Source organism: Meles meles, chromosome 15 (genome assembly GCF_922984935.1).
Source record: "Meles meles chromosome 15, mMelMel3.1 paternal haplotype, whole genome shotgun sequence".
NCBI classification, from domain to species: Eukaryota; Metazoa; Chordata; class Mammalia; order Carnivora; family Mustelidae; genus Meles; species Meles meles.
The window spans coordinates 7547265-7558742 of NC_060080.1; the positions used below are offsets into that span (position 1 = coordinate 7547265).

At 60.5% G+C, this 11478-nt stretch overlaps 1 protein-coding gene across 8 annotated transcripts in view; it reads left to right on the plus strand.

The window, feature by feature from the left end:
- Nucleotides 1-11478, plus strand: part of ATP6V1C2 (ATPase H+ transporting V1 subunit C2) — a 53290-nt gene that overhangs the window by 41003 nt on the left and 809 nt on the right. For 4 of the 8 annotated variants that reach the window (XR_006815052.1, XR_006815053.1, XR_006815054.1 and 1 more), the window contains 6 exons: nt 168-266; nt 824-892; nt 3128-3220; nt 3333-3426; nt 5736-6794; nt 11131-11178. Coding sequence is in view for 4 of the 8 variants with exons in the window: in XM_045979002.1 (XP_045834958.1) it covers nt 168-266; nt 824-892; nt 3128-3220; nt 3333-3426; nt 5736-5873; nt 6697-6794; nt 11131-11263 (724 nt within the window). In the remaining 4 variants the exon portion in view is untranslated. Of the gene's footprint in view, nt 1-167; nt 267-823; nt 893-3127; nt 3221-3332; nt 3427-5735; nt 6795-11130; nt 11264-11478 lie in introns of those variants that run through there. The other 4 variants (XM_045979002.1, XM_045979003.1, XM_045979005.1 and 1 more) reach the window with 2 other exon arrangements.

The following is an 11478-nucleotide window of genomic DNA, read 5'->3' on the forward strand; positions in this document are numbered from 1 at the left end:
CGCCACTCCGGGGGACCTCTGAGCTTTCATGTTTCCTCCCTGCCCTCCTGACCCAGGGCTGGTGTGTTGAGGATGTGTGGGGGTCCCTGTGTCCCAGAAGCCCGGGCCCACACGGCCTCCCTCTGCCTTTCTGCTCATCCCACCCTCTTTGTCCCACGCGGGTTCAGGGGAAACCTCTCCACCCGGACACTGAGCGATATCGTGAGCAAAGAAGACTTCGTGTTGGGTTCTGAGTATCTCGTCACACTTCTGGTCATTGTCCCCAAGTAAGTGGCCTGGGAAGGGGGGTACTGGGGGGCCTCAGCCCATGTTGGTGATCCCGGAAGGAAACCGGCCCTGCCCAATGGAGAGAAAGGGGGGGCCCTCCATGGCCAGGGCCCCGGAGGCAGGAATGGGAGCAGGGTGAGTGTCCACAGGGTAAAGCAGTGAGCAGCTTCCGTGTGCCAAGAACCTTAGGCAGGAGCCCATTTTGCTCACAATAAACCGGGGAGGGGGGCGGGGGCGCCTGTGACCCCCTTGTCCAGAAGCCAGAGAGGTCAGTTGGCTTCTCCGAGGCCACACGGGGTCAGGATGGGAAAGCTTCCACATATCTAGCTGAACCCTTCACCTGGGCCGTCTGTGGCATCTGGCGCCCTTGTGGGGAGGCTGGGTCCAGGACCAGGCTGTGGAGGGGGTCCCCATGGCAGGGCCTTGGGGTGTTTGGGGCTCTCTGGCCCAGGCCTGCTCATCTCAGTCCCTTGGGGAAAGGGGTGCACAGTGTCCTAAACACTCGAACACCCCCAGCCTTTCTGCAGAAATCACTGAATGATCCGTGTTCTTGCAGACCAAGCTATGCACAGTGGCAAAAAACCTATGAATCCCTCTCGGACATGGTGGTCCCTCGGTCGACCAAGTGAGTGAAACCCCACCTCGGCACCTAGGCACCAAGTATGCTGTGAGGGTACAGGGACCCTCAGCCCTCCCTGCCTGAGCTTATCAGAGTCCCTTAGCCTGGAGTTCTCTGCAGCCATACCCCCAGCCACGTGCCACACTCCTGTATCTTTCAGAATGCTGCTTCCCTGCCCCTTCTTCCAGGAAGCCCCCTCCGGCTGCCTGCTGGTAAAGATCCCCCTCACTGCAATCTGCTCTGTGTTCTCAGCTCAGGTCAATGCTTCCCCCCAGTGTGAGGGTCAAGCAGGGTCCTGGCCCTGATCTGTGATGGTCACGGGGGTGGGGTGGGGTGGGGACAGTTTGAGCAGCGTCTGGCCTGCTGGAGTCAGAGCAGGAGTGGCCGGTGAGAGCTGGGAAAGTGGCCGGAGAAGAGATACAGGAATGTATTCAAACTGTGACAACCACGCACGTGGGGAAACCAGCCCAGCAGGGGGCTGCCGGGACAGCAGGCGTGTGGGTCTCACCGTCCTGGGTGGAGCAGGACAGGCCAGTGGCTTAGAAGCACACCCAGCGTGAAGCCAGTTACTCAAGGCCTGGAAATGGACGGAACTAAACCATACGTGATCTGGGCACGTGCAGGTGCACAGGAGAATCCAGGGGGTTTTCGGGGGATTGGAAACGCCGGACTCAGCGCAGTGGTGACCTCGGAGCAGGGAGTGACATGCAGCTAGGGTGAGGCTTGGGGCTTCTGCCACGTGAGAGTTGTGTTAAGTCTTAACTGGGGCCAGCCTCTATGTAGTATTTGTTATTCTTTACGCCTTCTTTAAAATAAACGATTTTATTTATTCATTTGAGGCAGAGAGAGCGCGTGCATGAGCAGGGGGAGAGGCAGAGGGGAAGAAGCAGACTCCCGCTGAGCCGGGAGCTGGAAGCGGGGCTCCATCCCAGGACCCGGAGATCATGACCTGAGCCCAAGGCAGACGCTTAACCAACAGCCACCCAGGGCCCCTCTCTCTACCTTTTCGTATGTCTGAAGTAGTTTGTAATTTAAAAAGATTTGGCAGTGAGTCTTGGCCAGCCGCGCCAATTCACCTGCTTTCTGGGCGCACAGCGTAGGGTGAGGACAGCTCTGCCCACGTCCCTCTCCGCTCTGAGGCCCCCTCCGGTCGGGGTGGCTCTCCCGGGGTCACAGCTCACAGGAGACGGCGATCAGGAGCTACACTGAGGGGTAGGGAACAAGACAGCCATAGGCTGAGGTCACGAGGGGAAGCCAGAGGCGTCCGCAGGGAGAGGCGGAGGAGGGCAGACAGCCAGACGGGTGGGCTGGTCTTTGAGGCCCGCCAGCTCGGCAGAGGCCGCCAGTGCTCTGCGACTCTGGCTTTCTGTGGCCACGAGCTGGGGGACCCCTCCGGCTACCTCAGTAGGTGATTTGGCTGCTCAGACTGGAACCCCTGGCCCTGCATTGTCAGGAAGCACCGGAGGGTCTGCAGAGGGGATTCTGGAAAAGTCTCTGGAGCCTGGGGTGGCCCAGAGACAGGACAGGTGACCTGGCCAGCATGCCTGTGAGACCTGCCCAGACTTGGTGAAGGGCTTCCTTTGGGTCTTGTGGCCGACAGGGCTGGCTCAATGGTGCTGACCGCTGGCTGCAGTGACCCCTGTGTTTGGGACGGTGCCCACTGTGGCCCTGTGTTGAGGCGTGCCTCGGAGGCTGGCTGATTGGAACATGGGGACACTGAATGTGAGGTGGACATGGTGGGACACTTGCCACCGACTGGAGTCTGTCTGTCCTGCTTCGTGCTGAGCGCAGCGCGTCAGAGCCTGGGCACGTCCCCCCCAACACGCACACACAGGGGACTGAGACCCGGAAAGAGCTCCATCGCTCAGCATGTCACACACTGGAGCCAAACTGGGGGTCTCTGCAGCTAGTCCCCTGCCCGTCCCTCCCCTCGAGGGCCTGCGTTTAGATCACCCAGAGACCCCCAAGGCTTCAGGGGGTGTGGAGTGGGCGGGAGTGGGTGGGATCATCATCAGCAGGTGTGCAGCCCCCGCCCCCGGCCGGGAGTCAGGAAGTCGTAAGCGGGCGTCTGGTTCCTGCCTTGGCTGCCGGGGTGGGGTTGGGGGGGCCCTGCCTGCCCGCAAGCCAGCCGCCCCTTGTCGGGGACCCACCTCCCCCGGGAGAGGGAACAGGCCACTCCTGGCCCAGCTCCGACCTCGACTGTGGTAAGGTGTCCAGTGACCAGATGCTTCTCTCCATCAGACTGATTGCCGAGGACAATGAGGGCGGCCTCTTCACGGTGACCCTGTTTCGAAAAGTGATCGAGGATTTCAAAACCAAAGCCAAAGAGAACAAGTAAGGGCTGGCCTCGGTGGGCTTCTCTGGGTTTGGGCTGTCTCCACTGGAGGGGTCTCTCCGCTCCGTCCGGAAGCTTCCTGGTGAAAGCCTCTCATTTGCTTGTTTTAAGGTTCACTGTCCGTGAATTTTACTATGATGAGAAAGAAATTAAAAGGGAAAGGGAAGAGATGAGCAGGTTGCTGTCTGATAAGAAGCAACAGTATGTGAGTAGACTACATGGGCAGGCGGGCATCTTTCTAGAGCGTCCACCTCCCTTGGGGGCACGCGGCCTGGGACGTGTGTCCCCTGGGGCTGCCAGGGCGGGGCACCCAGGGGACACCTGAGCTCTGAGCTAGGACGCTGGGCGCCTTCCTTGGGAGAGCTCCTGAGTCCTGGCCCTGCTCCTCTGCGAAGGGACTCCGACCTCTACCGCGCCCCTGAGAAACTGAGGCTCTGGGAGGTCATGGAGCGTTTCCCCCAGGAGGAGAACCCCCCCTCACCTTCCTGTGCCCCGAGACTGGGGCAGGGCAGGCAGGGATCCAGGCAGGGGTCCCTGTGCCAAGCGCCGGCAGGCCTGTCCCCTTAGTCTCCTTGCTGGCCTCCTCAGTGTGGTTTTCATGCGTGATGGGACACCCCCTGTCGTCAGCCCCTGGATTTAGTCCCCCGATGCTTTCAGCAAAGAGTGGGGGCTTCTCCTTGAGGTGTCTGACGAGAGCCTCGCAGAAACCTTCCTCGTGCAAGCGCCGCTGAGCTCGTGGGGGAACAAACCAGGCTTTGAGTTTGGGAATGTGACAGAGTCGCCTTGGGAAAGTCACTCAGCTGCTCTGTGTGAGGGGCTCATTCCACACGGGGCATCCTCCTGCTGTGGAGAGACCTAAGCCGGGTGGTTTCGGGGGTCCCCCTGGCGGAATGCCTTCAGGGCCCCTCTCCCCGCCATCCCCACTGGGTACTGTTCTCAGAAACTTCCAATTCGGCCTCCCGTGTAGGGAGGGGGGAAGAAGGAGTGGAATGTACTTCAGGTTCTGGAAGAAAGCTGTTGAGTAAACATGAAGCTGCGAGTACGGGCTTAGGGGAAGAGCAGCAAGTCCCTCCCATGTGGCCCTGTGTTGGCCCCCGGGCGTTCTCTGACTTCGGGCCGGCGGAATCGGCGTGTCCAGCTTGACCTCTCTGGTCAGTGGCCTTTTCAGGGACTCCAGACAAGCTGCCCCCTCGGAAGTGAGCAACAGCATGGGCGTCCACAGACTGGGCTTCTCGAAGCCCCACTGGACGGGCCCATCCCCTTTGAGGCCGAGACAGGAGCTCGTCCTATAGTGGTGCCTGTGGGGGGCTTTAACCCGCCCCAAGCAGACGCATATGTGAGTGGACGTGCGTGTGCACACCGAGTGAACGCACGCGTTTCAGACCCCGGATCTGCCGGGCTTTGGGTTGGGGCAGTCCCCGTGAGGAGGCGCTCAGACCCCGTACACCCAGGCAGGGAAGGTGTTCACCTTCCCTTTTGCTCCTCGGCCTTAGCTCGCCCCAAACCCTGATCGCCCAGGAGCGCCCAGTGGTCTCTCTCTAGCCTCATCCGTGCTGGCTTAGGTCCTAGCCCCGGGCCCCCTACCCCGTGTCTCTGGGGGGGGAGGGGCTGGCCAGACAGTGGCAGATTTGACGAACGTCCAGGTGGGAGGCCCTGTCCACAGGACGGGTGGTCACATCGTGCCTTTGGCACCGACTTCGGCACTGGCACAGACCCCCTGAGGAGCACGGTGACACACCGGAGCTTGTCGCCTGCCGTCTGGGGCTCAGGTTGCCAGCTGGCGCTTCCTCGCAGGTGTAAGGCTGCACGCCCGGGCTGCCCCGGGAGCCCTGCCAGGGTCTCGGCCGAGGGGAATGGAGCTCCAGAGGAGACACGCGAACTCGGAAACATTTAGCTCCTTGCGAGGCTCTGGCTGTGGGCCACTGAGCAGGGGGCAGCCGGGGCCACCCCTGCCCTGGCTTCCGAGGTGCCTCTTTCCCCTTTAGCTTGTTGGGAGGTGGGTCTCACCGGCATCCCGCGCCGTCTTTGGTACTTGTCTGCCAGAGGGGACAGGCTAGGTCCTGGGGTTTCGGCTCCCTTGGAGAGCACAGGGTGGGATTTTCCAGGACTTTCTCCCTGTCCGCAGAGAAAAGAGGATAAAGGGTGGTAGGTCCCGACAGCGTGCCTGGCTCGTTTTCTGCATGTAGCCTCCCTGAGAGCCATGGGGCCGCCGTGGCTGGACGGGGCAGGGGGTGCTCCGTGGTCCCCTGTCCTGGCTTCCCATGGAGGGGTGGTCCTGACCGAGGCCAGGCAGGGGCAGGGATGTGGGAGCTCGCCCTGCTGCTGGCATTTGGCTCTGTCCCTGTGGGAGGGGCCCCAAGATTTGAGCCCCCTTCCCCCGCCGCCCCATCCATCTCCAGTCCAGCCAGGCCGGAGGGCGCCGGCGTTCCCACGCGCTTTCCCGGCGGTGTGGATTTTGTGTTTGTTGTGATGCGTGTTTGCTGAAAGATTAATAAATGATTTCTGTGCCTTTAGCAAACTTCCTGTGTTGCTCTTAAAAAGGGATCCTCCACCTTCCCGGACCACAAGGTTAAGGTAACCCCGCTAGGTCACCCCGATAGGCCCACGGCGGGGCAGACGGACAGAGAGAGAGAGAGTGAGGGCGAGGGCGAGGTAAGCCGCACCCTGCAGCCCCGGGGCTCCCCCGCTCGCATGTCCCGCCGGCGCAGGCATCTTCGGAGGAAACGGCGCCTTGCGTTTTCTGTTCCTCAGTGCGGCTTGGGGGGCTTCCATCGAGGAGCCCAGAACGCTGCCTGCCTCCTCGTGTGGAGGGCGTCTTCGGAGCTGCCCCTGCCCCCCGGCTTGGTGGCCAGGGGTCCTCTGCCCTGCCTGGAGGTGGTGGCCGCTGGTGATGGGGGCAGGCCCTGCTGGCTGGTGAGGGTCAGGCGCCTTGGCTCTCCTCCCCTGGCTGCGCTGGCTGGACCCACCCTTGACCTTTGTGGGCAACAGAGACATCTGTGGGGGCTCGGAGCCTTGGCTCCAGGCGCTTGGGCTCCCCTAGAGGACCAGCCACGCCAGCCTCGGTGACCGGGTTTGTGGCCTCGTGAGGTGGGCTCTGCGGAGCCCCCGGAAGCGGCAGCTGGTGGCTGATGCTAGGACGGGGCTGGGGGCGGGGGGCTGCGATGCGTCCGTCAGAGGTGGGCTCCCTGGTGGCCCGGTGTCGGGGGAAGCCCGTCCGCTGCTGCCCGGCCCCCCGCAGCCCGGTCTCCCGCAGCCCGGTCTCTGGTGGCCCCACGCATGTGCCAGGTGGCGGCCCGCTGAGCTTGCTGGGCTCCTGGCGCCCCGGGAACATGGGCCGGGGCCGGCCGACTCGCTGCTTCTGCTGGCCGCCGGCCGTCTCTCCGCGCGAGGCTTCGCTCTGCCGGGACCCGTGTCGCCCTTGGCCTGGCCTCCGGTGCCGCTGCCCCAGGCGTCACCCGCTGTCCTGTCTCCGCAGGGCCCGCTGCTGCGCTGGCTCAAAGTCAACTTCAGCGAAGCCTTTATTGCCTGGATCCACATCAAGGCACTGAGGGTGTTTGTGGAGTCCGTGCTCAGGTGCGTGGAGGGGGCGCCCAGCCCGGGGCGGGGGGGGGCAGCCGGCTCGGGGGTGGGGGGCGCTGGGGCTGCCACCTGACCCATCCACCCCCCGCCCTCTCCCCGTGCTGCTCCTGGCGCTTGGCGACATGCGTAGGATTTCCCGAGTCCCCCGCGGTCCTGTGCTCCGTGTCCATTTCCTGCCGGCCCCGGGGCGGGGGTCGTGCCCCCCGCTCCAGCAGGTTCTGTGCTGGTCTGCGCGCCTGCCGGGGCCTGGCGGCTCCTGGAAGAGAAGCCACACCGCCTCCGTCCTTGACTCTGAGGCCCAAGGCCACCCAAAAACTAAAACCTAAAGCAGAGCGAATTAAGGACGACAAAAATTTTGTCTTGTTTTTAACAAAAGCGAATGGGTTCGCTGTGGAGAATGAGGCGTCTGTAGAGAAGCACAGAGAGTGAGTGACCGGCACCTCTGACACCGAGAGCGAGCGCTGCTGGCTCAGGTGCGGCGAGAACCGCTTTAGGAGTTTCTGTCCTTGTTTTGCTCTTCTTTCCCCTAGTTTACAGATGGGTCTATTTTTAACTTAATTTTTACGAAAATGGAATTACGTGGGAAATATTTTTTGAGAGCTGGTTTGGAGGTGCTAGCAGGGGAGCGCAGCTGCCCGTGTACCCTTGACCGCAGAGCGGTCCTCCCCTACCGAGACGGTCGGCCCCTTGGACTGAGGGCGCGGCTTTGGGAGGGACGCACGTGGAGCGGTGAAGGGGGATGGGGACACCTGCCTAACCAGCCACATCAGCCGAATCAACCCTGGTGGTCCGTGGGGTGACAGGTGTCGCAGCCAGATCGCCCTCACATCCAGGAAATGTTTTCCGAAGCCTGCTTTTCTCCTGTGTTTTGAAGACGCCCCGTGTCCTCAGCTCGGGGGGCAGGTCTTGGTAGCACGGCGCACGGCTGGCTGGACACCCTTTTTCCAGAAGCTCCCACCCCTGCTGCTTGGCCTCCCCTGGCCCTCCGAGCCTCCGGAGTGCTGTTCCCAGCCCCTTCCCCTGCCTGCCCGGCGGCCACCCACTCGGAGGCCTGTTCCCTGCTTCTCCTTCCCCTGCCTGTGCTTCCTGCGTCTCCCGGTCCTACCGCTCACCAGACACCAGCTTCCCTGCACATCTGACTCCTCTTCCCTCCCAACCCCTTCCTCTGGCTGCCCCGTCCAGGCCAGTGGCCTCACGTCCTTCCTGTCCCCAGGCCCCAAACCTGAGGGCTCAGCTGCCCCTGATCCTGCATCCTGGCTCCCTTCCCCCACTCCCAGGGCCCCCCAGCGTCCGTGACGGGTCCTCCATCCTGCCTCTGGCCTCGCCGGCCCAGCTGTTGCCACGGGCTCGCACTTGGTTCTCTGCCTCTCGTTCCTGCTCCACACGGCTGCCAGTGTGGTTTCGTTCAAACAAACGGGTGGCTGCCAGGCACGGGTTTGCCCAAACCCAGTATGGTGGCTGCCAGGGGTGGTTTTGTCCAAACACAGATCAGCTTCTCTCCTGCCCGTCTCCGAGGCCTGGAGTGACCTGGTCGCAGGGTGTCCGCTGGCTAACCTGCAGTGTCCAGCCGTCTGTGGCCCCACGCTGACCTGCCTGCCTCCAAAGTCAGTGGTTCTCGGGCCCCACAGTGTGGATGCCCGTTTGCTCGAGAAGCAGAGGGAGAGGTCTTCAGTAGCTTAGGCTTGATCAAACGATTTCCCCTAAAAGTATATGTGGAAATAATTCTTTTTTTAAAAAAGATTTTATTTATTTGACAGACAGCACAAGCAGGGGGGAGTGGCAGTCAGAGGCAGAGGGAGAAGCAGGCTCCTTACTGAGCAGGGAGCCCGACACGGGGCTCAATCCCAGCGTCCTGAGATCATGACCTGAATCAAAGGCAGACACTTAACACTGAACACTTAGCTGTAGGAATGATTCTTTTTTTTTTTTTTTAAAGATTTTATTTATTTATTTGACAGAGAGAGAGAGATCACAAGTAGGCAGAGAGGCAGGCAGAGAGAGAGGAGGAAGTAAGCTCCCTGCTGAGCAGAGAGCCCCATGTGGGGCTCGATCCCAGGACCCTGAGATCATGACCTGAGCCGAAAGCAGAGGCTTAACCCACTGAGCTACCCAGGCGCCCCGTAGGAATGATTCTTTACGAGACTATCAGCGTAGAACTTTTTCTTACTGTTTCTGTATTTTTCCTGAATACAGTTGTAATACATGAACGCTGTTAAAAAAAAATTCAAGTTTAGAAATATATACCGTGGAGAAAGTTCCTCACAGTCCCCCTGCCCAGAGATAATCATGGTTCGTGGTTTCAAGACTCTTCTCAGCCCCCAGACGGGATCATTCGCCCTCACTGTGCTGTAGCTTTTTTCACCTGCTTCCAGTTCTTACCCGTGTGTGCGGTGCTACCTGGTCCTTTTAAATGGCTTTTCCGTATTCTCTTCTGTGGAGAGATCATAGTCCACGAAAACAGATGTTGGAACCAAGTTTTTTGGAGCAAAGACGGTGGGGCTCACCGCTGGCCCGTTCCTTCGACTCCCCACTTGGCACTTGGTGCTGTCTTCCTCCTCGCCCTCCACCCGTCACTCAGCCCAGAGCTGGACAAGGACTCGATGCTGACTGTTCGTGGACTCAGTAAAACCAAAGTGGAGTGGACCCAGCCCTCCCCGAGGAAGCGCTAGTCCCCCCTCAGGGTGGAGGGGATGGGGCCCGCAGTCATCCGGGATGAGAGCTGAGATGGGCCCAGCGGGCGGGAGGAGCCGGCCAGGGAGCTCGCTGGTCAGTCTGGCTCCTGGGAGGGGTGTGGTGGGGAACGTTAGGGAAGCCAAATGGTGGCTGGGCGGGTGCATTCATTTAGGGAGAGTCGCATAGAGGGAACATGAAAGGGCACGTTGGGGGAACCCCATCAAAGCCCATGAGGAAGTCAGAGGCAGGAGGAGGGAGTGGAAGCATAAGGATTTACGTGTCCCTGCAAATGGGCCATGAGGCCATCGGTGGGACCAGCTAGAGTGGTGGCCGAAGGATGATTGGGTGACACAGGACACTGGGTACTCTCTGGTTTGGAATGAGAGCCGTAGGGAGCCGAGGAAGTTTATTTTAAGCAGGGCAAGGTGGTGTCGTTACAGGGAAGGGGGCAGCAGGTGAGAAAGGCTGACGCCCCTTGCAGCCGGGTGGGGGGGTACGGTATGGAGGCTACTGGTGAGGGCTCACCAAGTGCCTCAGTGATCAGGGAGGAGGGTCGTCTACTGAGCGATCCAGGAGGGAGCAACATGGGGGCAGCCCTGAGCATGAGCAGAGCAGACCCTGCTGTTCCTGGAAGGCTCAATCTGAGCAGAACAGAAGGCGTTCCTTTAAACTGATCCGCGGTGCGGTTCGCAGGGAATCTGGAAGGGTCTGGCAAGGATGTGAAAAGCCCTGAAGTCAAGAGTGGGCTGAGAAAGGGGCCAAGGGCTCGGAGGCTTGGTGAGGGGAGCGAGGAGCATTCCGCCAGCATCCACGAAGCACTGCGGGAGGGCCTGTTGCTCTCCAGGAACGGGGACAGAACAGACCCTTGCCTCTGCCCTGCAGCAGCTCCCAGGCTGGGATAGGCAGGAGAGCTCTCAGCACAGGGGTCCTCGTGAGGGGAGATGGACCATCTCGCACAGCAGCGGGGCAGTGACTGTGTAGTCCGACCAGCTCGGAGGATGAAGTGGGGGCAGCAGTGATGGCCCGCGGGGGGGAGGACGGTCTCGGTGAAGTCCGGGGCATGGAGCGGGTTTCTGAAGCGCACTGGCAGCTGGGGTAGGCAGTGTGAAGGGAAGCTGCTCATTCAGGTAAGACGGCGGCAGCCTCTCTGCTCTTTTTCCCCGAATGCCAGAGCTTTGGAGGGAAGAGGGAGCAGAGGAGGGACAAGGCCATCAGCTGGGCCAGACAGCTTCTCCAGCACTTGCCTCCTGGAAGGACTTCACTGGGGCTCTGAACCCGGGGTTCAGCTTGCCCAGAGCCCGTTGAAGGCACAGGACTAAGTAGGTCATGGGCTTTACAGTGAAAGCAGCGCACACGTGGTTACAAGCAACGTCCTTCACGTGTCCTTCTGCAGGTCCAGCCGGCCTTGCTGTCAGCAGACACCACGCCACGAACAGCCAGAAATGGCTGGTGAGCGTGTTCTACTAGCGACGTTCCTATCCAGAAAAATCCAAATCCTCTCACCTCTGACCCTAGACATTTCATTCAGCTGAGTTTTATTTTTTTAAGCTGTTGACCAAGGCCTTTTTCTTACTAGAACTTCCTGTTTCTTGTCGGGAGTATTTGAACCACGCTTGCTTCTAGGGTAACTTAACGCACATCTTGTCTGTCTGGGAAGGTACGGACTTCCGGTGAATTTCCAGGCGGTGCTCCTTCAGCCTCACAAGAAGTCCTCCACCAAACGTTTACGGGAGGTGCTGAACTCCGTCTTCAGACATCTGGATCAAGTAGCAGCTGCAAGCATACTGGATGTAGGTAGAGAATCCAGAAAGCGCGGGCTTTCTGCACGGACGTGTCTCTCCACGTGGGAGGCACTTTGCAAAGATGGAAGTTACCCTTTTGCTAAGATCTTCGTTTCACAAATGTGCAAGGCTAACAGGGAAGAGGTGTGTGTGTGTGTGTGTGTGTGTCAGAGCTAGAGAGCCGCCTCGAAACGGGAAGACGAGGCGGGACAGCAGAGCGCTCT